General features: G+C 30.8%; 6 protein-coding genes across 12 annotated transcripts; 3 read left to right on the plus strand and 3 right to left on the minus strand.

The window, feature by feature from the left end:
* Window positions 1-458: 458 nt before the first annotated feature.
* LOC114874143 lies at window positions 459-3,582 on the minus strand. Of its 4 annotated transcripts, none has more exons than XM_029183133.2 (6): window positions 3,556-3,582; window positions 2,521-2,682; window positions 2,162-2,287; window positions 965-2,001; window positions 702-873; window positions 459-606 (listed from the first exon to the last, which is right to left on the minus strand). In XM_029183133.2, the coding sequence occupies exons 1-6, from the start codon at window positions 3,565-3,567 to the stop codon at window positions 490-492; spliced, it is 1,626 nt and encodes a 541-aa protein (XP_029038966.1). In that variant the 5' UTR covers window positions 3,568-3,582; the 3' UTR covers window positions 459-489. The 4 variants fall into 4 exon arrangements, with proteins under 4 accessions (XP_029038966.1, XP_029038968.1, XP_029038967.1 ...); XM_029183135.2 differs by lacking the exon at window positions 3,556-3,582 and adding an exon at window positions 3,088-3,471; XM_029183134.2 differs by lacking the exon at window positions 3,556-3,582 and adding an exon at window positions 2,874-2,999.
* Window positions 3,583-3,653: 71 nt separating this feature from the next.
* Window positions 3,654-8,085, plus strand: LOC114874142 (protein CREBRF homolog). 3 transcript variants are annotated; one of them, XM_029183131.2, is made up of 6 exons: window positions 3,654-4,462; window positions 4,576-5,205; window positions 5,314-5,727; window positions 5,803-6,294; window positions 6,374-6,496; window positions 6,574-8,085. In XM_029183131.2, the coding sequence occupies exons 2-6, from the start codon at window positions 4,626-4,628 to the stop codon at window positions 6,666-6,668; spliced, it is 1,704 nt and encodes a 567-aa protein (XP_029038964.1). In that variant the 5' UTR covers window positions 3,654-4,462; window positions 4,576-4,625; the 3' UTR covers window positions 6,669-8,085. The 3 variants fall into 3 exon arrangements, with proteins under 3 accessions (XP_029038964.1, XP_029038963.1, XP_029038965.1); XM_029183130.2 differs by having other exon boundaries at window positions 3,654-4,216; XM_029183132.2 differs by lacking the exon at window positions 6,574-8,085 and having other exon boundaries at window positions 3,654-4,216; window positions 5,803-6,346; window positions 6,400-6,496.
* A 2,255-nt stretch (window positions 8,086-10,340) lies between these two features.
* LOC114874139 (protein SPT2 homolog) lies at window positions 10,341-14,495 on the minus strand. 2 transcript variants are annotated; one of them, XM_029183124.2, is made up of 8 exons: window positions 14,427-14,467; window positions 14,196-14,344; window positions 13,976-14,122; window positions 13,754-13,883; window positions 11,913-12,070; window positions 10,852-11,809; window positions 10,567-10,785; window positions 10,341-10,489 (listed from the first exon to the last, which is right to left on the minus strand). In XM_029183124.2, the coding sequence occupies exons 2-8, from the start codon at window positions 14,247-14,249 to the stop codon at window positions 10,404-10,406; spliced, it is 1,752 nt and encodes a 583-aa protein (XP_029038957.2). In that variant the 5' UTR covers window positions 14,250-14,344; window positions 14,427-14,467; the 3' UTR covers window positions 10,341-10,403. The 2 variants fall into 2 exon arrangements, with proteins under 2 accessions (XP_029038957.2, XP_029038958.2); XM_029183125.2 differs by having other exon boundaries at window positions 14,196-14,495.
* A 478-nt stretch (window positions 14,496-14,973) lies between these two features.
* On the minus strand, window positions 14,974-15,757 carry LOC114874103. Its single transcript, XM_029183056.2, has 2 exons — window positions 15,531-15,757; window positions 14,974-15,464 (listed from the first exon to the last, which is right to left on the minus strand). Exons 1-2 carry the CDS (start codon window positions 15,555-15,557, stop codon window positions 15,045-15,047), a joined length of 447 nt encoding a protein of 148 aa, XP_029038889.1. The 5' UTR covers window positions 15,558-15,757; the 3' UTR covers window positions 14,974-15,044.
* A 281-nt stretch (window positions 15,758-16,038) lies between these two features.
* LOC114874102 (fatty-acid amide hydrolase 2-like) lies at window positions 16,039-19,314 on the plus strand. Its single transcript, XM_029183054.2, has 9 exons — window positions 16,039-16,214; window positions 16,372-16,580; window positions 16,661-16,887; window positions 16,965-17,294; window positions 17,362-17,654; window positions 17,733-17,828; window positions 17,900-18,058; window positions 18,130-18,312; window positions 18,453-19,314. Exons 1-9 carry the CDS (start codon window positions 16,182-16,184, stop codon window positions 18,540-18,542), a joined length of 1,620 nt encoding a protein of 539 aa, XP_029038887.1. The 5' UTR covers window positions 16,039-16,181; the 3' UTR covers window positions 18,543-19,314.
* Window positions 19,315-19,551: 237 nt separating this feature from the next.
* On the plus strand, window positions 19,552-26,677 carry LOC114874157 (probable ribonuclease ZC3H12C). Its single transcript, XM_029183161.2, has 8 exons — window positions 19,552-19,989; window positions 22,794-22,922; window positions 23,280-23,388; window positions 24,404-24,869; window positions 24,985-25,270; window positions 25,427-25,751; window positions 25,837-26,104; window positions 26,181-26,677. Exons 1-8 carry the CDS (start codon window positions 19,882-19,884, stop codon window positions 26,527-26,529), a joined length of 2,040 nt encoding a protein of 679 aa, XP_029038994.2. The 5' UTR covers window positions 19,552-19,881; the 3' UTR covers window positions 26,530-26,677.
* Window positions 26,678-26,842: the final 165 nt, after the last annotated feature.

The raw sequence follows: 26,842 nt of genomic DNA on the forward strand, positions 1-26,842 counted from the left end.
CATGTGGTTCTAAACCATGATCAGTAATGGTAAATTTACTGGCGAATGCCGGAATGAAACACTTTCCCCTCTTTTTTTAAAAATGCCTAAAACAATCTTGAGTTTCACTTAAAAATTGTGCTATTTAAAAGGTACAAAAGCGCATAAAAAATAAAAAAATATATTTACATATAGATCTGTTTTTATTCATTGTAAATAATGTTAGAAGACTATGTACGTTTTAATCTATTGTTACATAGCACATTAAATGTAGCATGATTAAATCACATTAGTATCACTATTTTAATTAACAATTTTATGTAAGATTCTATAAAAGATAATGATATAGCATAATTTTGTTAATTACTCTTTATCCACTTGTACCTACTGTTGGAAAAACAATTTACTGCTACAAAGCTTAATAATTACTGAGTTTCATTTAATAAATATTAACCAAAAAGATAATAGAATAATACATATGTATGTACGAAATAATTTATTTGTATTTCTTTATGATGGTGTGACAACATCATGCATAGCATATCTCCATGTCCATGCCCTGGCAATTTCGTCGAATCTTTCACGATCATTTAAATACATTTCACCCAATTCTGGTTCCATACAAACCTATTAAGTACATTTATTATTAGTGCAATATAGAACTACTTGATCATCAAACTTGTATATATTTTTTAACAGAAAAATGTATTATTCTAATTTACCTGACAATATGGGTCCGTAAGCAAGCTTTGAACGCTAATTAATACCTTTGAAATTGTCAACGCTAACGACCAGTTATGATGTATCGAGTCTATACCGACGTCACCATGTCTAGAAACGTTTGGATGAAGTATCTTTGTAAGAAACCTTACTATTGGTGGATACAGGGGATAACTGTAAAAATTAAGGAAGAATTTTAGAAGAATACATTACTTAATCTGCATGTTTTATAATTCTGTATATTGAAGAGAAAAACTATACATGCCTGCATGGTACTTGTAGATAAAGATAAAACAAGCCTCCTTCGTATGGACTTCCTACAGGCCCAGTAATTGTAGCTTGCCAATGGCAACACATTTGATCTAAGGGTGTCGCTTCGATACCCTCGGGAGGATCTATTCTCAAGCTCTTAAGTTCACTATGAAGTCTGTTTCTTCTCCAAGAATTTTCTTGGATTCTAGGAGATCGTGATCTCAGACAGGTTTGTGCCAAACATGTTCTACAAGGTGCCGAAGAAGCCAAAAAGTCATACACTTTATACCAATTTTTGACAGAACCAATGGGTTTATACAAAGGCCATCGTAGTTTAACATTTTGTTGCCACTGTTGTGGTGTTACATGGGTGGATAACAAACCGCACCATCTGCGGCAAACATTTGCAGCCGACCAAAGGCTAACATCATCCAAATGAGAGAAAACAACTAACAGCACTTCCGGTGGTAACCTTTCCACCAAGCTTGGTTCAGAAACAGATTCATGTTCAACGTGTTTATAATTTGTTAACATTTCTAATCGTTCGGATAAACTATACGATCTTGAAGGCTCTCCTACATCATCGTGCGCTTTGTAATTCCATTGATAATGCTGATAATTTTCTAATTCTTTAACTTTCGGAAATGGAACTATGCCGTGTAGCTTCTTTTCTGCTGTGCATTGAGAATTAAATGTAGAAACTTTTTCTTTACAATTTTCATTTCGATTATCATTATTTCCATTTATCATATTTTGTACATTACCAGAGTGTGTATCATGTACAAGGGGCACATTTTGAGAAATAGCAACTACACTTTTTGGGTTATATGGATTTATACCATAATGTACCTTCTGTGTGGCTGAAATATTGTCATTTTGCAAGTGAATACGTTGAGATATATGAGAGCTAGGATTAGAAATATGTGATATGTTTGGTACATTTGAGTTTGCATTCTGTGGTGAATTTTGTTGTTGTTGACTGGCTCTTCTTTCATGATTATAATAGAGCTCTGTTGGTTCATCATTTCCTGAATCTTCATCATCTGTTTTCTAGATAAATATTTTTAAAATACTATATTAATTATTGTACATAATTAAGCGTGTATTCTATTTAATTGAACTTCTTTTATTTTAACAAAATTGTAAGATCTAAATAAATGAACTTCAGTTGTGTTCAGGCATATATACGTATAAAACTTAAATAACATACTTCACTGAAAATGGGAACTTGTAGAAGACCGACATCATTAGGAAATAAAAATGCGTGACATGTTGCACAAACTGGTTCTCCAAAACATGGCCCATAATATCCATTACAGAAACAACAAGTTACTGTCTGAAACAAATGCATAAATTAGAAAATTCAACTATGATGATCAATACTATTGTGTAATTTTTGTTTATTATTACCATATATAAAACAGAAAACACTACATAACTATGTAGAAAAAATATTATTATTTGTTTTAATTAATTGAATTTATTTCACAGAAACAGAAAAACGATCTTTCTTTGACACTGAATGTTAATGACAAAAAGGAGAAATATAATAATTGTGTAATACCTTACCGAAAATTGAAATTCAGGACAAGGGATGTACTCGGTAAATTCATCTTCCAAATTTAGGTTTACATTATAAGCACCACCTTGGTGTACTTTTTCTCCATTTACGACTGATGAACTACCGATTACTTTGTCACCAGCCATGTTAGTATTGTAACAAATGATACACTGTTCAATAAGAAATAAGAATACATTAGGTTATTTGAGTTACGTTATACATATCACTTATTCTCACTGAATATATTTTTTTATTTCAGTAATTTTTGACACATATACAAAAACAACATTAAATTCTACCGTTCTATTTAACAGAACTTTACCAATACACATACAATGTCCGTACAATCATAGTTATATACCTTCTATGTATAGTTTGAAAGTATAATTCTTGCCTTGATCTAAGTGTACAATTTATTTTTTATGAATATTATAAATATTACATATCCACAGCAAGTAAAAAAAAACGTTAGAAGAATATAATCATTGCTTTATATTATTCTAATTTTTATGTAAAGTGGATAATAATATTTCATTTTTGTTTACATTTATTATACGTATAGGTAATTTATTTACTTATGAACAATATTAAAATTGTTTTTGGTATACAAAACGCATGTAATATGCGTTACATATGCATGCATTGTACAGTTTGTGCAACCAGGATTCCCCTCGATTAGGGGAAACGTGATGGAATGTCCCCACCACTCTTCTTATTTGATCATATTTTTTATTTGCAAAGAAAACAGATACTAGGTTAGACTCTAATAAAATTCTTCAAGGTTCTCTCGAGGCTCTTCCAAGGCTTTCTAAAGGTTTCCCCAGAAATTTTTCAAGATCAAAAGCAAATAGAAGAAGGCTCCTTCCCCTATCTTTCCTCTTAACCAAAAGAAGCCTACACCCCCCTGCCTATACATATATACATGCAATCAGGATACTTGAAAAATATTGTTGAGTTATCTTTAAAAGACATCATTATGTAGTAATTTCTGCTTCCATTTCTTTTTATATCTTTTTAAGAAGGACAAGCTAAACTATATTTACCACATCTGGCATTATACAATTTCACCATATTTATTTATAATTTTATTTGTTGTAAATAATGATTTCTCTTATTTTTGTCCTCCTTGATTTTTTCTTTTTTTTTTTAACAATTTTGTGTTTATTGATTTTAATCGGAAACAATAAACGTTATATTCTTTATCAATTCATTTTCAACTTATCTCTAACAACTTCCACGATATCATACATTGTTAACAAAGTTTTCTATTAGATAAATTATTCATTTTATCATATTTTAATTGTCACTAAATTCACGAATCGTAAATGACGGACAAGTAAAAGGTATGTTCGTGATTGGCTGGATATTTTCATTGGCTGAGTACTCGACTTTTGTCATGTGATCATTCCCTATTTATGTTAATATCAGTGATATTGTCTCGAAATCTTGTGGCAAAACAATAACAAACTGTGTTTTACGATTGGATCGTATGAATTTTTGGTGCGTAGCTGAACAGAGTGGTGAAGAAGTTGATTCCAACGTTTATCCTTCCTTCTCGACATATTCTATTTAACACGTGCGAAGAAAATCGAATTTGTCAAAACATTAACTTGGGAAAATTTCACGAGACAATGTCCTCGTCCAGGAAGAATATTTGCTGACGAATGTCATGGTTATTTCATCAGAGGGTATTCGATGTACCATGTAAGCGTGCAGATTTCGATCATCAATCTATAATACCACGAATATGCAAATGGATGAACCATCGTTTTAAATTTCACAATTAGCTTTAACTTGAACTGTTTATTGAATACCGTGAGCGTGTTACATATATTGGCTTTCATTTTCATTTAAAGATTGTGTATTTTGTAATTATTTTAAAATTTAGAATACAAAATTTGACTAGACATAGTAATTGACTTACCAAAAGAAAGAAAAAAAAAAATACTGGTAAGTCTTATTTTGTATTAGATCTTAAGTAATTAAATTATTATTTTTCTTCTTAACAACATATTAATAAATTTTTATTTGTAATGTAATTAATATTAAAATTATATTGTTAGTTGGAGAATCTGGATATTCTGAGATATTTGTGGAAACTAAAATTAGCCCGATGGATGGAATAATAAAGCAAGAACCAACTCAAGAAATGGCCCAATCAGCGTCGGTACCAATACCAGGAGGGCATAGAAACATTAGAGGCGTATACGATCAGTTTTCTCCGTCTCCTTTAGCTTCAGTATGGCCAAACAAAGCGGATCACTTAGAGTCTCCATTTAAGATGGATTCTGATGAAATAGATGATTTTTTTAAGACCGAAAGATGGGAGGATGATGACATCCTTCAAGTAGATAAAGCTGACCTTATTCAAGGTCCTACATTGGCCGAATTAAATGCCAATGACGATACACTCCTTGGTGATTTAAATTTTGACGATTTACTCTTACCAGAAGAGAGGGTACAACCGTTTAAAATAGATGTTAATGTAGCTCAACCAGTTGGACCATTATTTAATGATAATAGTGCTTTTGCTCCAAGTAGTTTTCCACAGTCTGGATCAGCGTACCGTAATGCCTGTCCAACATATATAAATACCCATGGATTCAATCTGAACATAAACATCAATGTTGCTGATAATTTGGAAACAGTTAGCCCCAATACTTACCCGAGTCCAGGAACTAGCAATGTTGCAGGTTTATATATAATTTTATAATGTAGCTTGAATCAACAATGTATTATAATTTATTGAACAAATTTATTTATACGTACTGGAATAATATTTTTAAATAATTTCTTTAAAGGTAGTTCAACGGCAAGTTCTTCGACATCCCCGCATCCTATGAACAGGCCTAACGGACAATCTGCTCTTCACGAATTGTTAATGAAACGATGTGAAAATTCGTTTGACAATTCACAATGTGGACAAATAGACATTGGGTGTCCAAACAATAAATCTAAAGTTTCTAGACTTTCAATGTCCGCACCGACCAGAACAATGGGACTGGAACAGATATGGGCTCGTAGAGAACCGAGGCCACATTTATTAAGTACCGGTAGTCTTGGAGTTGTTGAAGCAGGTTCAACGAGTAGTTTAAGCACCGGGGGTGCGCTTAGTCCTGATCCGCTTTATCATACTGATCATCTTAGTCATGATGAGGGTTATGACGACAGTGATGAAGATAGTGATCATTACGACGATTACAGCAGTGATAATGGTAGTTCATCGTTTATAAATAAATTTTATTTTTATGTGCATTTTGAAATTAATTAAGAAATACATGTTTCTGTAGATACAGGTGGCAGTGATGGTGAAGACCAAAACAGTAGTAACAGAGTAGGAAGTGTCGATTCAATCCGAGATGGTAAACATAGCAAAAAGGAACGATATTTTTGGCAATATAATGTTCAAGCAAAAGGACCAAAAGGACAAAGGCTTGTTGCCAGAACGCGTCTTGAAGATCCGCATGTCTTAAACGAGGCGACAGATCCCGTTTTCAGTCCCCATTGTGCACTGCGTGGAATCAAACATAGTGGAAAGGCACGAAAAGGAGATGGAAATGACCTTACACCGAATCCACGCAAATTGTATAGTATTGGTCGTGAATTGGACAAACTGTCTCGCATCATCAATGACATGACACCCGTTTCGGAATTACCGTTTACAGCAAGGCCTAAAACACGCAAAGAAAAGAATAAACTTGCTTCTCGAGCTTGTCGGTTAAAGAAAAAAGCTCAACACGAAGCGAACAAAATAAAATTACATGGCCTTGAACAAGAGCACAGTTCAGTATTTGATATGGATAAATTAATTTTTCTTCGTTTAAAAATTTAAAGGTACTTTTAATAACTCTTATTTTACAGGAAGATTAATTCATGGTATTTCTCAGGCTAAACAAACACTTGCTGCAAAATTAACGGAACCTAATCCTGAAAATCAAGAGGAATTAACTCGTCAGATGGAAAAATGTTTTAAATTAGCCACGAGTCAGTATAACCAACTTATTTCTGCATAAGAAAATTATTAAAATATATTTTTTTATATTATCTTTCTTTTTTTACAGAAATAAGAATAGCAAATCACTCCACTGAATTTGTCAACAGAGTATTGGACAAAGTACGAGCCGGTGTTCCCGATGGTGGTATCGATGATTTTTAATATGCCAGAGTTTTTGCTATAAATATTCATACATGCGCATAGAAAAATGCGAGGAAGAAGCGGTGTATTTACACGATATTATGTTTATCATAAATCATGAACAGAATATTTTATATGGAGATCGGGAACCAAGAATATGAAATAGAAAAGAAAAACACACTATTTAAGTATGTTTAGAGCATTTGAAAATAATTAACAGTACACAGAAATAATTAATAGTATCAGTACTATGCAATCTTATAGTTCATTACAAATTTCAATAGTTTGTAATACCAAATATAAACTACTTATTTTTATATGTACATTAGAAATTTTTGGTTCTCGATTTCATCTGTGATATTTCTATTGATTTAATTATTAATTAGTTTTTAGTAGAACTCGTACAGTTCATGCCAAAAAGAGATAAAAGGTTTTAAATCTTTGATGCACTAATTGCATTCAGCTATAACGAAACGTATCATCGATTCTCTCTCGCTAAAGCGCTGCATTCCTATTTCTTATTCTCCCTTTTTCTTTTTCTTTATCTTATGTATATAACCTGTGTGAAAGTGTATGCGTCGATGTGCGCTTGTTGTACGTATATGTGTGTGTATATGTACATAAGATAAAAAATATACTGCATACCAGAGGATTGTTTCATGCAACAACAGAAGAGGTAACTAACAGAATAACATCTATTTGAAAAACTAATACAGTTTGATGAAAATTTTAAATTGGTATCTTTCAGTTAACAAATATAGTGCACATCTTTGTCAATTTGTGTTTTTTTTTTAACATTTACGAATTTGTATGCATTATATATTTTTACTTATATACATACATATACATACGTGAGTTATCTTGTATATAAAATTTTTCTTTTTTTTATAATACATGTCATATTTGTTATGTTCGTAATGAAAGTTATAATATTGTGCGTATATGAAAAAGTACTATTTAACGCAGTTTCTTGTTAATAATTAACATTTAATATTGGCTATCAAGAAGACTTTTTTAATTTTCTTTTTCTATTTTTATTTAAAGACTACCAAGATATTGTTTCAAATTGTTATTGATCAAGATGCAATATACGAGTGATAAAATTGGTTAATGAAAAAAGTCTTTGGAAAGAAATTTTATTTTTAAAAAGTTATTTACTTTAAGTTATTTGTAAATATCATTTGAAGCGCATATATAGTTAGTTTCTTATCAGATTTAGACACTTTTTTACGTGTCACACGTAGTATAACTTATAAAATACAAGGAGATCGCTTATTATTTATGTCAAGCTTCCATAATATTTTATATGAATACCGTATATATATTCGATTAAATTTACTTAATATGATGTTTTTTCATAGCTTTTGATAACTTGTGTATGTGATTATTATATGATGTACAGCATATACTGTAAAAGATCATTACTATATCGTTTAAAGTATTGTTTTAATGTTCTCTTTTTTTTGTATATTTTATTATACATATGAAAAAGAAATATTGAATGTGACAGTTAAGTTTAATATTAGCAAGTACATATGTTTCTATAATGATTGAAATGGTAATCCTTTCCAAAGAACTCTATAAATTGTTTCGTTTTTGATATTAGAAAGTCTTTATTATCCGTTTATGATTGTAATTTAGAAAATACGGTACGTCGAAATTGATGGAAAGAATTTAATTAAAGTAGATATTTTTAAGGCTTTTATATAATCAATTAAAATTAATACTTTTACATACAGTTATACTTTGATGTGATGTTATTATTGTTTGAAGTAAAATAACTATTATGTTATGTAAATGAATGTGTATGTGTGTGTACGTATGTATGTGATTTTTGTATCTGAAATGATTTTATGCCATTTAGAATTTTTGTTAAAAGCTCCAATTTACCATCATAAAAGAAAATGATCAAATTACAGGACAGGGTATTTCGTTTAATTAGATGATTTTAAAGGATTTTCGTTCTTATCGCTATAAACAAGTGCCTAGGAAAAGAAATGTTTGATTTTAAAGAGTAATTTATTATTACATTGTGTACGATTAATCAATACGATTGAAGTTTTTAATGATATTTAAATTTAATATTTATAACAGAGTCATTATAATAGTTGTAGCAGAAGTAGAAAGCATATATAATATATTCGAATTTCTATTTTTCATTGAATGAAGAAAAATAAGATAATTTGTATTGATCCCATTCAATTGTTCTCATTACTCTTTTTGTTTTAATGATACAACATTTAATTAACAATGATGCAGGTAATCTTGAAGTATCAGAAATTGATGTTACCATTAATTGCTTTCATAAAACCAGAATTATCATATATTTTTTTATAACACAATGGATAAATTTTAAACTATCCAGTTAAATATAATAATCAACTCATTTTTCGTAATTTTTCGTAAGTGCCTTTATATTCTATAAACACACTCGACATACTTTTAATATTTCAAATTAGAAATCTCATCTATAAAATAATGGGCCACAAGTACAACATATATATTTCCCAACATTTGATATTTTAAGAAATACCAATTCCATTAAGGTATTGTAAACTTTAAAAATTATATTTTATTATTAACGTTATTGAGTGTAATATTTTCTTTTATTGTTTTTTCTTTTTTGAGGGGGCAAACGTATAATTTTCTTTTTATTTAAAAAAAAAATGCAATTGTTTCGTTATAAACGATATTTTGAGTTATTAAATGATTATTTTTGAAATGATGATGTTATCAGCGAAATCAGCTTTATTATTCATCGCATCGATTGTTGATAAATTACTTTCTTTTTTTTTTAAACTTTTTCATTCTTAAAGTACAACGAATAATAAAATTTGCTAAAAGAGATTGATGTTTGTGGTGTCTAGAAATGCGTTTTTTATGGATATCTTTGGCTAATTTTATCTACCTCAATGCGAACCATTATACCTAAGCGTAATATCTAAAAACAATATATTTATTTTGTTACGTGATATATATATATATATATATGTGTATCATATATATGTATATGATATATATATGATAGTAGTATAAATCAGATAATCAAAACAAGCTATGTTTTATGTTAATAAAAGATAAAACAGGAAAAAAGGAAGATTTAATTAATAACACGTTTTATACTACTCTTTTTCTACAGTATTCTTCGCTGCATATGTTAAAATGTAATAATATATTTTTTAGTAGAAAATACATTTATAATTGTATTTTATTTTTAATTGTAGACCTCCAAAATGTAGAATAAAAAGATATAATAATGTATGTAGCGCATATACTGGATTGTATTGCTCAAACTGCTGGTAATTGAAATTTATTGTGCTTTTCGTTTAAATTGTCTTATAATCAAAATATTGCGATATAATTCTTTATGTAATAGCAAGTTACTCAAGTACGATTTCTAAGAAATATATATATATATATTTTTAATATTAAACAACAAAATTTTGATATAATAAAAATGGTCTGTTTTATTTAATAGGTTGAGCTCGATCGAAGTAGATCTACGTTATCAGGACTTTCGGTTTCTTTCAAAATGCGTACGGCCCTCGATCGCAATAGATTAAAGTACAAACACTTAAGAAAAAAAAAAAATAACAATGCAACGTAAAATTAATATCAATTTCCAGAAGGTCAAATATCTTTAGCATAAAAAAAAAATAAAAATTTAACGGTTTTTGATACTACAAAAGCACATTCAGATGTTATATAATAGTTTATTAAATAGACTTTAATAAAAATTTATAAACAGTTTTATAATCACTTTTTTATATTTTTCTTTAGAAGTGCTTTTCGCTTTTTCTCCAAAGCCTCCATACGCATATCTTCCAAATCTTCCATAATACCTATACGAAATATAATTATGTTTAATCAATTTTACAAAATTACACGTCTGTATATATAAATACTACATAAATGTTACCTATTTTAGTAGATACATATTCTTCTTTAAGCTGTTGTGCAAAACTACTTTCCATAGCTACATCATCATGGTCCACGCATCTATATTTATTTTTATCGTAACCAAATATTTCACTGATATATTTACTATAATCTTCGGTGCCATCTTCTACTTCATCATCAATAAAATCATCAAGTTCCGAGTCGTATTCCTCTTCATCATCATCGTCTCGTATACGACCTGAAAGTTTATTATTCAGTTTATTGAATACAAAATTACAGATTTTTAAGACATTCAAATACTTACGTTTATTAACACCCATTGGTTTTCTATGTTCCTTCAAAGGAGGTAGTTGCTTAGGCTTAATGGATTTAAGATCAGCCGGTGGGAATTGTTTTATTTTTCCATCCATTTGAGGTGGACGACAAGGTTTCGTTACGCTCGTCGTTGGAATTTGTTTCTGTATGTTTTTCAATGAATCTTGTTTCTCTGGAATTTTCACTTTCGGCACTGTTTTCTCAGATTTCGTGTTTTTAATATCTTCAATCTTACTTTTACTTAATTTCAACTTTCTCTTTTGTTCTTCGATAGCTTGCCTCATTTCTTCTAATTTCTTCCTTTCCATCTCTAATTTCTTTCGCTCTTCTAAAATCAAATCTTTCTCTGATTTTGATGCATTAGGTTTATTTACAGTAGGTTTATTCGGAACAGGTTTCTCAATGGGTTTTTTGGCAGGTTGAGGCTGTGCAACTGTTGGCGTTTTTAAAGTTTTACTCAAAATTGAAGACGTTGTGGTTGGCTTTTCAGTTACTTTAGAAATTTTGTTTGTATCATTCACATAAGATTCTTGTGTTTTATTAGACTTAATAGGTGGATTTGGAACTGCCTCTTTATTGGTCGTATTGTTAGCTTTACTTCGCTGTTCCTTTCGTTCTCGCCACTCCTTTTCTTTCGCATATTCTTTCATTTGCTTCTTTGTTAATAGTCTTTCTGGTTCTTCATTTTTTGGCTTTACTTCAATAACAATCGGTTCGTGCTGTTTCTTTTCTGCAATTTTCAGTAATTCACTGAAATCGATTGGTGGTGGCATAGATCTCTTTTTGGGTTTCGGTTTTTCATCTTTCTCTTTTCTATCTTCGTTATCATCTCTTTCAGTTTTTGTTTCCACTTCACCTTCTGTTTCTTTCGTGGACAATTTTCTTTTTCGACGATGTCCTAGAGCTTCTTCTACCTCCTGTTGCTTTAAAGCTTGTTTCACTCTATCCTAAAATCACATTTAATTAATTTAAATGTAAACAGGTGAATTCATACTTATTAAAAGTCTGAATGTGCAATTTGAAATTTGTAAGTACAAAATGTTTTAGTACCTTTGTAGATGCGATATCCTTTATTGTCCTTTTCCGACTATCATTGGCAGTTGTTTTTTGCGATGGCATACTGTTGTATTTACTCATTAACTGATTATAAAACGCGGAGGCCTCCTGTGATACGTAGCCATAATCATCTTCATCAGGCTGAGATGGACCTATAAGCAGATAAAGAATATTTTTCAAGTATTTCCAATTTAATAATTTTGCACATACTTTTACAATTCCATTTTATCTTTTTTTTTGTCAATATTTTCAATAATATTAAATACATTTATGTATAATTTATTTTCCTGCATTTACTAGAAAAGAAGAATAACTTATTGCAGAAAACATTCTGCAAATTGCATCAGAATATTCAAGGAAGGTACAATTAATTTAATATCTTAGTAACTATCATTTTCTTAAATTATATAAAATGAAGTATTCTTGAAAACAAGAACCATTGTTTCGTTTATTATACATTATAATTATTTTGTTTGAAACTGTGAGTCATATATTTGTTAAGTTTATCGACAATGTAATTCTTATTTTTGACCTTTTCTTTTGATACATATTAAATAGTATTATTAGTACAATAAATTGTATTCTCTTTGAAGAAAAACTCATATAAATTGAAATAAATGATAATATTGGAAATTGCTAAATGATTTTCGCATTGTGAGTAATTAATGGCCGCTCGAAAGAATGTGTTAAAATTCATAAGCATGATACGCATCATACACACGAAATATTTTAAAAGATTCTAGCGCAGATACGTTATTATTACAACTTTCACTGTAAAATTAAAAGTATTTTTTAAGGGGTCATCCCTGTAGTCATCCAGCGGAAGGATTCAATAACATTTAGAATCCCTCGTTTTTTATACCAAACGACTTTTTTAAAGTATTATATGGAGGTAGAAACGATGCCTTTGAAAATAGATACTTCCCCAAAAATGATTTCAGTTGATAGGGAAAGATTATTCATCCAGAACAACTGTGTTTGTTCCAAAATAGTAGCGTAAATTAATAATAAACAAGGCTTAGTTTCTAATTAGAATCAGAATTAGAATCGTTCGGATAATACTACCAGTTCTTACTTTATGTAATAAACGGAAGAGACATTTTGATGAATAAAAATAATCAATCTAGAGTCAGTCCTCTAGACTACACTAGAATTATATTTACTCTGACCTTAATTGCTTGGAATCCTCTGCCATGTAAATCCACAAAATCCCACTGCCCTGTTGGACGGTGGATAAGTAAGAAGGCATTGCGCTGATTGTACATATTCATACTCAATTACCTGTGGGCAAAAACACTGCCCATTATGAATAGAGACTAGTACTCCTAAATACTCGTTAATACGAAGATCACACACAGCTTTGTATTAATTTCTTCAGAGATTACAACCTATATCCATGTTGATTGTAGCGAAAAATTGATTTTATACGCTGCTACTTGGTAGCAGTAATTATATCAAAGAAAAGTACTGAAAGCTCAATCTTTTATATAAGAACTAAATTATTTACATCTCCAATTTTAATAAGTTTTATTAACTGACATAAAAATTCAAATTATGCAGAATGAGTTTACATTTGCAAATCCTAATACTTCATTTCTACCTGCAAAAAAACAGCATCTACTACAATTATAACAGAAGTATTGTTTGTGGCACAATGAAATTTAGTAGTGCATTTCATTGAAAGTTAGATCTATATATCTTAGCAACAAAATAGTACATGATGTTTCATAATTTCTAAAATTTTTGACATACATTTTTTTAAAGACGATCACATTTTGAAAAATAAACTTTGGACATCTTAAATATTATCTCACTTATGTAATACTATTTCATACCTGCCATTGTAACAGCTGTGTTCTCATTGTCAACTGCATCTGCCAATACAGATTTATTTGCTGCTTTACATACTTTCAAATGTTTATTTATCCGACTTTGTGCTTTATGATCGCGTAGTGCTAATAAATTCTAAAAAATAAAAGAGAACAATAATAAAACCGTTCTAAATGTACATATGTAAAGAATAAGAATTTACGAATTTTTTAATCAGACGTGTATACCTCTCTTTTCCGCTTTTCTTCTAAAGCTTTTCGTCTTTCTTCCTCTTCCTTACGAGCTAGAAACTTCTTTATATTTTCCGAAAGTGTTTTGGCCTGCTTATTTGGCTTTTTGGGTGGAGTGAATTTGGTTTGATAGCAGGCGATCGGCTGTAAAAATAATTAAAGACTTCAATTAAAATAGTATATATATAAAGGCATATAACAAAGGAAATATAATAACCTGCTTGTTGTTTTCATTCTTCTGTGCTACGCTTAACAATGTACCAAAATCCATTTTTTGTGTGGAAGGATAAGAAAGACATCAAACATAAATTACGACGTATCTTTTAGTTTCACTCCTTGAGCGTGCATTTTATTATCTAATCTCAACTGTTTGAACATATAATGCACTTTATACATGAACACCATCAACACTATATTTTATAATATTATGAATTATTCATATAAATACTTTTGAACACTTGTTAGAAATATGTCTTCGAACGGGCAAGAAGGGTAAAGATAAACTGAATGTTTATGGAATAATGTAATACTTGCCAAATTGTACTACTTTTCTCCAATAGATGGCACGTTTTAGATAATATATATATACTGTGTCCTATATATTTGTTATGAATAGTAGCGTGCAACGTAGGTTTCCCTTAGGTACGGGGAGTATAAAGGAAAAAATATCCTACTACTCCCATTATCTATTCACGTCCTTGTGGTCTGGAAGATTCTAGGCTCACCTTAGTCGATTAGCATAATTAGGATGGTAACTTTTGTGTTCGGCCGTAGCGCCATCTATACAAAAACGGCACAAACTACTCAACGAGTTACCGACTTATCGACCATTCCTTCGGCAGTCGGTAAGTTGCCTTGTAGTTTCCGCTACTTTCCGATAAAGGGCGCCAGCGGGCCCGTTGAGACATCGATTGGTAACTCGTTGAGTAGTTTGCGCCGTTTTTGTATAGATGGCGTTACGGTCGAATTGTAAAATATAAATAACAAAACATTAGTTATCAAAAATATAAATTTATTGCTTGTTACAAAATGAATAATCAACTATTCACATAAAATGTATAAAAGTTCATTTCTTACAAGCTGATACTAGCAATAAATTTCTTAATATTAGATCTCTATCTGAATCCAGACAACCGATACACATTTTAAGAAGTTGAGAAATATTAGACAAATTATCAATATTACTGTACAGTGTTAATATAAAAATATAACGCCACATCAGTGGTTCTAGGTCTATGGAGAGATGCAGTAATAATAAAAACAAATTTCTAACTGTACTCCAATTTTTCTGAATGACATGCGATTTCATTTCAGAAAGTATTCTATGTTTTGAAAAGCTTGTAGAATATTGCCTTTCACTTTTTTTATAACAATGCATTATTTTACATTGTGCACTCATTTCCTGAGATTTTTCTGCTTCCTGTAGTTTTGAATTCCTTCGTGCTTCATCACCTTTTTGAGACCAAAGTAATTCAATAGCTTGATTCTAAAAGTAATTCAATTTGAAATAATTGTTATATAATTTGTAACGTAAAATTTTATTCTTACATACCACTTTTTCTCTTTTAATTTTCTGCATTTTATATATTTCTCAATATTTCTCCAGATCACTGTAATGTTCATTATATATCAAGTAAACATCTTAAATTCGTTTTAAGTGCGTTTAAATTGTATTGACGAAATTATTAGATTATCCAATCAGTAAAGAGATTTATTTACGTTCACCTGTATTAACCATTAACAAGGGCGATCACGAATTGACAAGTGCCGAACTAATTAATACTGGAATGCCCAGGACTGTATACTGTATTTTCTTTTAGGGTACCGTTGCAATATACATATTGTATAATGTTGACATCATAAATATCTCCTTGTTTGACTCTAGCCCTAAATTTCAGACTTTTACCGTACAATATATTTTCTTAAGTATTGTTTCGGCGATTGAATTTTGTATATTTTAAAAGTTCTCTATATCGCCCTCTTTATTACGAGTTGATGGTGATATATCTCACCGGGCGCGAAACTGTTAAGTAAATATCAGTGCCCAAGTGAGGTCAGGATTGGTCAGGATTATAATGTTATATACTGAACTTTCCTTTATCCTCATTGAATATTTAATCTGCAGTTATCAATGTTGCTGAGTTAATTCCCTAATTGTATAATAGTTCATACAAATAATACAATTTTTTCGATTCCTACCAAGATGTGTACTTCAGTAAAAAACAAAAAATATCAGGTAATTGAGAAAATTTTGTATGTAAATATTATACTAAAAGCATTTATTCAACAAATGTATTTACTATGTAATTTGATAAGTAAATGTATTTATCACGATAAATGTTTAATTTCTTATGTATGTGTATTGTTTCTAATAGTATTATTTTAATTTTTAGAATAATGATACATGTCGATCAGTGTTTGAAACATTCATGAATTTCTTAAGATATTTCATAAAATGTTTGATCATCCAATTTCATAGACTATTTGATTGTCTGATAGACTTTGTTTTTGGATTCTATTATAACAATAAGTCAAAGAAAGTTCCGCCAATAAAAGATGATTTATTGTTGATGAGTGCATCGGAGTTAGCTGAAAAGATAAGGTAATATTTATATTAATATTGTTTAATGTTATTGATTAAATAAGTTCATAAAATAATTATGAATGCAAACATTTTTGTAGAACAAAAAAGGTATCATCTGTGGAAGTTGTTACAGCATTTATAGAAAGAGCAAAGGAAGTAAACGATATAATAAATGCTGTAGTTGAAGATAGATATTTGGAAGCTTTAGAAGAAGCCAAACAGGTAGACAAATTGTTGCAGGAGTCAGAAAATACTGATGCACTCAAGAAAGAAAAGCCTTTCTTAGGTGTACCTTTTACAACAAAAGAAAGCAATGAAGCTAAAGGTAATATATTCAATTAGAAATAATTTGGAAATTACTGAAACAGTATTTATACAATGATAATAAAAATAATTATTTAGGCATGCTTCATACAATGGGTTTAATCAGTAGACGTGATTATCGTTCTGAAGAAGATGCTACAGCAGTACTGTCTATAAAAAAGGCTGGTGCAATCTTAATAGCAAAAACAAATGTTCCTGAGCTAAATTTGTGGACTGAATCAAGGAACCCTTTATACGGACAAACTTGTAACCCATATGATACTACTAGGAACGTTGGTGGAAGCAGTGGGGGAGAAGCAGCAATAATTGCTTCTTGTGGCTCTGCATTTTCTATTGCCAGTGACATTGGTGGATCTACTAGAATGCCTGCCTTCTTTAATGGTGTTTTTGGCTACAAACCAACTTCAGGTGTTTAATAGTTACCTTATTATGGTCTTTTATTATAATGCATAATACTAATGAAGTTATTTTTTAGGTTTAATATCATTAAAAGGTATTGGACTTCGACAAGATGATTTTCCTAATTCCATGGCACAAGCAGGTCCAATCTGTAAAAAGGCAGAAGATTTGGCACCTATTTTAAAAGTTTTAGTAGGAAAAAAAGCATCATTACTGGAACTTGATACACCAGTAAACGTGAAGACTCTTAATATTTATTATCAACAAAGTTCAGGCGATATAAGAACAAGTAAAGTAAATTCCGAAATGAGAGCTGCCCTTCTAAAAGCTGTGCATCATCTTAAGGAACTTACTGGATCAGCAAAAAAGGTATGTGAAAAATTTATTCAAAAACTTATACAAGTTTGATTGTTACATAGTATTTCTTATCATATGTATTTATTACAGGTAAGAATACCAGGTTCTGAATATAGTTACCGACTCTGGAGGTACTGGATGACTGAAGAAGGTGTCAACTTTAAATGGAATATAACAAATAAAAAGGTATGTGATTATTTTTATATTTATGTAATTAACCATTGGGCTAATTATAACAAAAATAATACGTGCTTTAGTATTGCACAAATGCCACTACGGAAATCATGAAATTATTAACTGGAAAATCAGAATATACATTTGCCGTGATTATGAAGTTAATCGACGAAGATTTCTTTCCAAAAGAAAATGCTGAATGGGCAAAGAATATAACTGAAAATATGAAAGAATATTTAATGGTAAGTTTTAATTTGGACACTGTAAAGCTAAAATCGAGCACTAAAATGATATAATGTATTTTTATTTTTAGAATAAATTAAAGGATAATGGAGTGTTACTGTATCCATCAGCACCTTTTCCAGCTAGTTATCACTATACAGCTTATTTCAGACCTTTCAATTTTGGTTATTGGTGTCTCTTCAATATTCTGAAATTCCCAGTTTGTCAAGTGCCCCTTGGTTTAAGCAAGGATGGACTACCTATTGGTATCCAGGTAAGAAATTTAATATTAATTATTGCTATATTATTTATCATTTCTTTCACACAATCAATATTGTACATATTTAGAATTATAGTAGACTTCAATTGCGAAGTCATTTTCTTTTAGTTAATTATAAAATTGTTCTGTTTAAGGTTGTTGCAGCTCCATATAATGATCACATGTGTATTGCTGTAGCACAAGAATTGGAGAAAGCATTTGGTGGTTGGGTACCACCAGCTTAATTATAAATGTTAAAGTTTATACAGTTTCTTTAAACTGTACTAAGGATGTTTGGTTAATAATTAATAATAATAGCTGTTATTACTAGTAGTAATAATACAGTAATAATTGTTTTGTAAGGATTGGTATAATGGTAAATTTATTTGTTATTGTTTTCACGTTAGTTTCTTCTTTATATCACAGTTTGTTTGTTATAATGAAATTAAGTTTTGATTTTATCCAGTTTGTTATTTATTTTAATTTACATGTGTTATATTATTTGGTTACTGGTTGAATAAGCAAACTGGTTGATTGTGAAATCATTTTTTTATTAATATTTTTAATAAACATATTGCAGCCATTATTAGAAAATTTTTCTATATGCATTTAGATAGCTTACTGCATAAACATAATGCACATTTCATTAAAACAGGGTACTTAAATGAAACATAATTTTTTGACTTTGAATCTCTAATTTTACATACATTTAATTAAATATATATATTTTGAGAAAACATTTTTTTATTGGATATTTTATTATATAATTTTTATACTGAATATGTTATTATGTTATGTTTTTTATCATTTTTATACAGTATTGTTATTAAATGTTAAAACATACAGTTTTCTATCTGTCATTCCAATTGTAATAATTGTAATAATCTAATTAAGATACAATATGGAATATCAATCTTTTATTAGATTAAAATATACAAAATCAATCTGCAAAGTAATTTGTAAAATTATGTGTACTTGGAAACTATTAATAAAACTTATAAATGGTGAGTACTAATATTACACATTCTATTAATTACGCGCTTTTACCAAGTGAAACAAGAAGAACAAATAGAATACGGTCGAAATATTAAAATGGGTATGGATTATACACGTGCCATTTTTAATACATCATTTATTTATTCATGATTCAATTTTACTTCGTCTTACCTCGTGGCCATGTGGCCATTACTGGCCGCGGCTGTCTATGACGAGTGACGACATTACCCGACCGGTGCCGAACGGTGGGGGTAATGACGTCGTAGTTCTCGCTCGCTCCATTCACTGACCGGCCGTCGCCGCGAGTAGTCGTTATTCTGTCCTGCTTTCTTCTGAACATCGATACCGTTCCAGGATCTAACGGAATATCCCGGAAGCGTGCTTCAGCCTTTACTATTTCTTTGTGTTTAAACATTTTCGTACGATTTTTTTCACCGGGATCATTGTTGTCTTCAGTAGAAAGATCAATTTCGATCGACGCCTTTTTAATCAGAGGCTGGAATGTATTTGTGAAAGCTACTTTACCTCCTTAGTCTGTCTTTCTTACTCCCTTGCCTTTCCGTAGTGTGTGCGTTCGCGCTCGCGTGTATGATTTGTGTACATAAGAGTATTTGTACGGATTCGAGAAGGTCTTTGGACGCGAAAGGATACGATCGATTACGATTCGTGGAAGGAGATATGACCGTCGCCGGAAAGGTAAGTTCTGATGAATTCTTTTTTTTTTAATTTCACGATTTTTCTAATATTCAATTAAACCTCCCCAGAGCTTAGATTTACAGTTACAAATATCTTGATAATTGCTTTAGGTAAACATCGTTTATAGTTTGCTCACTGGTTTTGCTACATTCTTATAGTTGTAAGTTTAGATTCAGATATGGTGTTTTGTAACTTTGATTGTGTTTTTGTTGATCGAAGACACTGCGAAATATAGCGTATTTGTAGTCTGCACGAAATAAAAAGTAAATTTAACACTTTTGTAAATGTCCATTTATTACTTATGCGTTTCCTTTTTTGTCAATAATAATCACTGTCATGTAAATTAATTTAAGCGATTAATATAATATTTAACAATAGAATATTTTTCTGCGTATATTTTATAAATTATGATCACTACATGTCTTTTTCTGTCTTGTTTATAAACTGTCGTGCTAGAGTGGGATCGCGACCTAAATTAGAGCGACGAGATACGACGATAGTGTTCTTAACTTTCAAAAATATTTTTTCCCAAATACTAAGAAATTCATGGTATTTTATTACAAAAAAATACACTTTTAAATTGTTATTTAAAACAAAGTGTTATCCTTTTCAGCGAGTCAGAAAGAAAGTTAACCAACATGCATACATACATATATTGATTATTGTTCGCACGTATAACAATAACTCATAATCAGATCCTACGAAATTATGATTATTTATACTATTATTTGATAGTGTTGGTAAAATTCACTTTTAGATTCAGTGTAGATTAAATGAAGTGAAATTAACGAAAGTAGTATCAAGTCTGAAGTTAATATTTATTTAGAAAGTGTACTCTATAAAAATCGTATAAACTTTTCGAGATTGCATTCATTTTATTAAATGAAATCTTTTGTGATATTATATTGATATTGATTTTGATATTAGAAGTTTTAAAAAATATTTAAGTACATTGCCCCTCCCCCCTAATGGGGATTGGTCCTCCTCACTGTTCTAAAATTTGAAAATTTAAAAAGATCCCAGTTAACCCCTGTTTAGACTAATTCCATGATAATTATTATTAATACAAATCAGTGATAAAAATGGTAAGAGGCAGTAGTGGAAAAATAAATTAGATTACTAAATAGAAAACAAGGTGATCTTTCACTAAGACCTCGTTTATCATAGAAAGTTAGATGAATTTGGATGGGAAAGTATTAGGTTAGCAACTAAATTTCCGATCCTTTCTGAGACGATTTGATGACATAAAACTCTCATAAAATAGCACCTGTGTCAGATCAATTTAAACTTTAACATTTTTCGAAAAAGACTAGGTATATAAAATTGTCACTAATATTCAAAATTCAAAATGGCGGATCCTTCGTTGGAAACAAACAATGTATCGACTAATTTTCAGGTTAATATTCCATTAGCAGCTACCCAATTTCCAATCGGTAAAAGAAATATTTTATTTCTTTTACCGCGTAGAATCTGTTCTAAATGCACAAATAGAAGAAAAAATTAGAACCGGATATTAAACACGTTCGCCGCCATATTGGTCACTGATGATCGACGCGGCGAATTTAATTAAGAAGAAATTAAAGAAAATTTGGTTACATTAACTTTATCCGTGATTTAATTATTCGTGTTAAAATTATGTAAACCAATGTATTATTCTAAATATATAAATATCCTCATATTTGTCTTACCAGTAATTTTCGCGTCCTACGTTCGAGTACATTCAATTCTTGCCGAGTTAACGAGTTGACTGTAAGTGATTGTTTTATTAGTTGATTTACCGCATGCTTATGTTCTAGTATCACCTTATGAGTTTTCGATTCTCTCTATTATATTGCAGATACCTGCGTAAGTGTATAATTGAGAAGGTTGGGCTTGGGAAAGCGATACGTAGCCTGACGTAGGAGCGCACGAAGCCGCTGGTAGGGCATAGGCTGCAACCCGTGACATGCAGTGTCGTAAATTTCATCTTTTTTTCACAATGTTCCCGTGTCCTGCCCCTTTTAAACGTACACTTGGTCAAAATGTATCCGATAGGAACTAATGTCTTTTTTTTTTTTATTCAAATAAAATAACTCATGCTTTTTCACCTTTTTTTATATTCATATGATAAAAGTATGGTAAATTCAGGTAAAAGATGAAGGATTGGTCTTATTGAATCATCGGTTCATTTTTATTGTTCACTATGAACCTATTTAATATTAATGCATTCGATATTAACATTCATCATTGTATCTCTAACAAGTGATCAACACTTTCTGTCGACTTTCATTGAAATGTTCTTGCCGCTGTAAGGTCGCAATTTTTGTTAATAATAAATATAAGTGTTCAAACAATTTTCGTGATATTATTAAATATAAAAAAGATAGATTGAATTATAAAATAACATCAATAGGAATAACGTTTCAAAGAGTTTCTTTAATTATTGATTAAAAGGTTTCGAATTGATTTTTTTTAATTACCGATTTTCTACTTGTAAAGTAGGAGAGTTCAGAATAAAAGAACAGTATTTGCCGCGTCTCTTTACTTTCACCTGGATCTTTGCTAACAGTCATATCCGGTAACCTGAAAGAGGTATACTTCGTTTAAGCTAACTTTACTTCTACGGAGATTTTATTATAAAGTACAAAACTACTGAAATTTAAAAAATTTTAATATCAAAGGGGGTAAATTTACAGTTCGCTTCGAAGGGTGCAGATCTACGACTTCCGGTCGCAACGTGCTGATATATTAAAATTCTTAATACGATTTTTTAAAAGAAACTAAATTGAAAATAATTATTCATCAATTCTTCATTTTGCTTTTAGAAATACGTGGACTGTACCATTTTGGAAGCCGAAAGCATTATCGACGCTGAAGACTCTTCTTACGATAGCGATTACGAAGCTGAGGATCCCATCGGATCCACCAACGTCCATTCACAAGTGGAATTACAGGTATTGATTTTCATTAAATAAAATCATTTAGTTAGAAATGCATTAAAAATTTTTTAAATTAATTTTTCTTTTATTGTTTCAAGGGATACGTCTGATGGTGGAAGGAATTTTTTTTCTCAGTTATTTTCTTACGAGATTTCAAGGTCATCTATGTTTTCTTTTTTTTTTCTTTTTTAATTGAACTTTAAATTGAAATAAAGTAAATCTGTTTAAAAAAACATCGATGACCTTCGTATGTTCTGTTCACGTTCACCAGCAAAAGAATTCGTCACCCTTTATAATGTTATTACGAAATAGTTGAGATTTTCTGTTTCGAAATACTATTAATTTATTAACTGGTACTAATCAATATTACAGGTGACTACTTCAAATCATTCAGATGTGTCCAGGACCACCTCAGATACCTTGGCTGCAGAATTTGCAGAATATGTTACTGTTCAAGGAAGTCCTCCTAATCAGAGTCCAGGTAAAAATAAAATGATTTGTTATTAGAAAAAGGATCTTAACTGTACAGCTACCGATACAAAATTTAATATCTTATTTTCTATGTTATTAATAAATTATGGAATGCATTATCAGTAACTAATCATCTTAGTCACAGCTTCTAATCAATAATATTTTGTATTATAATGTATGATTTTTAATTAAAACTGTACATAAATACACCTTAAATAAAGCTTTGTATCAACCTGTGTGGAGATCAGTTGTAGGTTTACAATGCTACTGTCGTTTAAAAAAAATTGAAGCAATTCCTTTAGCAAGAATTTAATATCATCTCTTCTCCTTGAACCTCTCTTTGCATACAATTTGAATATCATGCACATTGAAAATCATCGCTACAATAATTTTGATGGCATCATGCTCGTACCTATCACAAATTTCTCTAACATTTTAGGGATTCCTCCCCTCCTGGCACTGATGCTTCGTGTGTTTCAACCGAAGATCCTAAACTTCTTTATGTGACAGGCCATCATACATATTTGAGTCTATTCGAGGTCGGGTTTCTTACTACTCTCCTCGGTGAGTTGTCCTCGTTCACCTGCTTCTTGTAATTTATGTAACCCTCTTTAAAAACAGAATTCTTCCAACTCATTCAATGTTACTAATTTTTCCTACTAATTTCTATGGATCGGTTTGAAAGGGATAATATCTAACAGTATTTGATTCTTCCATATTAACATATATTTTTTTTCTTAATTAAAATCTTTGTCTTATTTCAGCTATGCAATTCAGTGTCTTTAATTAACTTGGATCATCTTTTCAGTATCAGTCTTTAAAATGTACTTGTCTATTTTATATTTTATAGACACAGCAGATTATTCATTGAAATATAAGTTTGATCTCCACATGGGCAAGTATTTACATAGAATCAAATTAAATTGGAGCAATACTTGAATAATTTAAAAAACATCAAATGTCACCATGAAGATACACGTCACCTGTCCTGTTATTAATAAATGTAAATCATTTTTCTTTTTTAGGGTATACAGCAAGGGTAGAGTTTGCCCTGAAACTTGGTTACACCGAACGTTTAGTTCAGACAGCATTGCAAAAATTGGGTCCGGATCCAGAACAAAATGAACTGTTGGCCGAATTGATCAAACTCGGTGCCAATTGTTCTCAGAGATCGATCGACACACCAGAAGAATCGGACACCGTTCTAGAAAATGATTTAGTTACTAATGAAAGCAGTGGATGCTCTAGCAGGCTAAGGCCTGTTGTAATAGATGGAAGCAATGTAGCTATGAGTCATGGAAACAAAGAAATATTTTCTTGTAAAGGGATTAAAATATGCGTGAATTGGTTTAAAGCGAGAGGACATAAAGAGATCACCGTATTTGTGCCAAAGTGGAGGAAGGAAGCTTCCCGAATCGATAATCCGATAGCTGATCAAGAGATACTTGGTGAATTGGAAAGAGATCGTTTATTGGTTTTCACACCGTCTAGGTTTGTATGTCGTATAATGTATTATTTAACCCTCGGAGGGTCATTACCGAATGAGAGGAAAAATATAATATTGTAAATATAAAACAGCAAAGCGATGTTGAATTTCTAATTTCAGATTAATCGGTGGTAAAAGAATGGTTTGTTACGACGATCGTTATATTTTGAGATTAGCCGCAGAGATTGATGGTATCGTTGTCAGCAACGACAATTATAGAGATTTAGCACAGGAAAGTCCAGAGTTTCGAAAAGTAATAGAGGAAAGGATTTTGATGTACACATTCGTAAATGACCGGTTTATGCCACCAGACGATCCATTAGGTAGAAGCGGACCTACTTTAGAAAATTTTTTAAGAATCTCTCCGAAAAAATCTGATCCAGCCCCTCCTTGTCCATATGCAAAGGTATATTGTCCATTTTCCTTTTTTATACGATTCATGGAAAAAGAAAAATTGTGTTTCCAAATACCACTTGACTATTGGAACAATTGTTATAATTAATAATTAAACACCAATGCGATGCTACGATATTGGTAAACAATTTTTTCCTTTTTATTTCAGAAATGTACTTACGGAAATAAATGTAAATTCCGGCATCCGGAAAGAGGTCCTCACCCTCAGAAATCAGTTACAGAAAAATTAGTAGAACACGTGCAGAAGCATCTTCAGGCAAAAGATCCAAGTCCAAGTCTTCTTTTGCCAACTAATGTATCGTCGAATTTGTCTCAGCATCAACCATTATGTAAAACCAGATCAGCAGTGACTGCTAGTGTTCAACGATTACCTTCGGTTATTAAAAGTAAATCTGTAGAAAATGTTGCTATCGAGCAACCAACAAATTCTGGAGTACAAGGAACACGGACAATCCCTGCCACAAGTTCTCAAGGTGAAAATAATGTACAGTTTTGTGCGACTTGTATAGGTTTCCTTTAGCGGTAATATAATCATTATATTATATTGTATATTGGTAGGTTATCATTCCTCCGGTCGGACAGCAGGAATGAATAAACCAGGATTGAATAAATCAGAGGTGGAACCGCCAAATATGCACAGAAAGCTTCAGAGACAATTGACATTGAATCCAATTTACGATCCTCGACTTCGTCGATCGAGTCAGTACCAACAAGCATCATCAGCGAACTCTCCGTCACCGCAATCTACAGTTGCATCTTCCAGAGCACAACACAGACCATTAACCAGACATTCTAGTTACGAATTGCCTTATACAGTTGACATGAAGTAAGTGTTTAATTAGATACGCACTATCGTCCCACTTAAATAAAGAATTAAAAAAAAAAAATACTCGATTATTTAGCTGGGATCATTTCGAAGGAAGGCAAGGCCATCAACACGTAACACGCATTGCTTCAGCACCAGAATCTTATCAAGCTTGGTTACCAAATAATTCAAATATGCCTTCACCATCACCATCAAATCAGCAATTAGCTGCCTCAGATAGGCAACTAAATGGCTCTGTACATCCACTATACGCTGGTATGCCTTCAGATATGATAAGAGAGCTTCTTGATATCAGATCCGAAATACTTCATCATTTAGTAACTGTTTTCCCTGAAGAACACGTGTGGACTGCTATGTTGATGCATCCATTTGAAACAGACGCAATAGAGATTTGTGTTGCAATATTGAAGATGTATCCTCAATAACAGAGTAAGAATCATTCTTTTTACATTTATTTAATTTGTATTTATTGTACGAGAATAACAAAATGTAATGATGAGATTAAAATTTGAAAAGTATTGTGATATCCACGAAAAGTTTTTATGAAATAAACAAGCAAGCTATTTTACAAAACATGATGTTATATAAAATCCTCGAAAAACGGAAGGAGGTTAAATTAGAAGAATCGAAGAAGTTTTCAGTAAAGTGGTTACAGTATTAACGGCGGCCTTGACTCTGTGCTTTAGAGGAGCTTATGATTGAAGATCACCCCGAGGTAACTGATTTATTAACAGGTGA

This window comes from Osmia bicornis, chromosome 2 (assembly GCF_907164935.1).
Source record: "Osmia bicornis bicornis chromosome 2, iOsmBic2.1, whole genome shotgun sequence".
NCBI classification, from domain to species: domain Eukaryota; kingdom Metazoa; phylum Arthropoda; class Insecta; order Hymenoptera; family Megachilidae; genus Osmia; species Osmia bicornis.

Bases quoted from the DNA above. Each gene is read 5' to 3' on its own strand.
- LOC114874143 (XM_029183133.2), bottom strand. The intron at 2,288-2,520 runs GTAAGGTATTAC...CATTTGTTTCAG, and splicing joins GTCCTGAATTTCAATTTTCG to ACAGTAACTTGTTGTTTCTG. The intron at 2,002-2,161 runs GTATGTTATTTA...ATATTTATCTAG, and splicing joins AAGTTCCCATTTTCAGTGAA to AAAACAGATGATGAAGATTC.
- LOC114874142 (XM_029183130.2), top strand. From the start codon at position 4,177: ATGTCATGGTTATTTCATCAGAGGGTATTCGATGTACCAT. The intron at 4,217-4,575 runs GTAAGCGTGCAG...TTATATTGTTAG, and splicing joins GAGGGTATTCGATGTACCAT to TTGGAGAATCTGGATATTCT. The intron at 6,497-6,573 runs GTCAGTATAACC...CTTTTTTTACAG, and splicing joins ATGTTTTAAATTAGCCACGA to AAATAAGAATAGCAAATCAC.
- LOC114874139 (XM_029183125.2), bottom strand. From the start codon at position 14,249: ATGGATTTTGGTACATTGTTAAGCGTAGCACAGAAGAATGAAAACAAC. The intron at 10,786-10,851 runs GTAAGTATTTGA...ATAAACTTTCAG, and splicing joins ACCAATGGGTGTTAATAAAC to GTCGTATACGAGACGATGAT. The intron at 10,490-10,566 runs GTAACATTTATG...TATTTCGTATAG, and splicing joins ATATGTATCTACTAAAATAG to GTATTATGGAAGATTTGGAA.
- LOC114874103 (XM_029183056.2), bottom strand. From the start codon at position 15,557: ATGCAGAAAATTAAAAGAGAAAAAGTG. The intron at 15,465-15,530 runs GTATGTAAGAAT...AATTACTTTTAG, and splicing joins AAATTAAAAGAGAAAAAGTG to AATCAAGCTATTGAATTACT.
- LOC114874102 (XM_029183054.2), top strand. From the start codon at position 16,182: ATGTGTACTTCAGTAAAAAACAAAAAATATCAG. The intron at 16,888-16,964 runs GTAATATATTCA...ATAATTATTTAG, and splicing joins AGAAAGCAATGAAGCTAAAG to GCATGCTTCATACAATGGGT. The intron at 18,313-18,452 runs GTAAGAAATTTA...GTTCTGTTTAAG, and splicing joins GACTACCTATTGGTATCCAG to GTTGTTGCAGCTCCATATAA.
- LOC114874157 (XM_029183161.2), top strand. From the start codon at position 19,882: ATGATTTGTGTACATAAGAGTATTTGTACGGATTCGAGAAGGTCTTTG. The intron at 24,870-24,984 runs GTTTGTATGTCG...TTCTAATTTCAG, and splicing joins TTGGTTTTCACACCGTCTAG to ATTAATCGGTGGTAAAAGAA. The intron at 25,271-25,426 runs GTATATTGTCCA...TTTTTATTTCAG, and splicing joins CTCCTTGTCCATATGCAAAG to AAATGTACTTACGGAAATAA.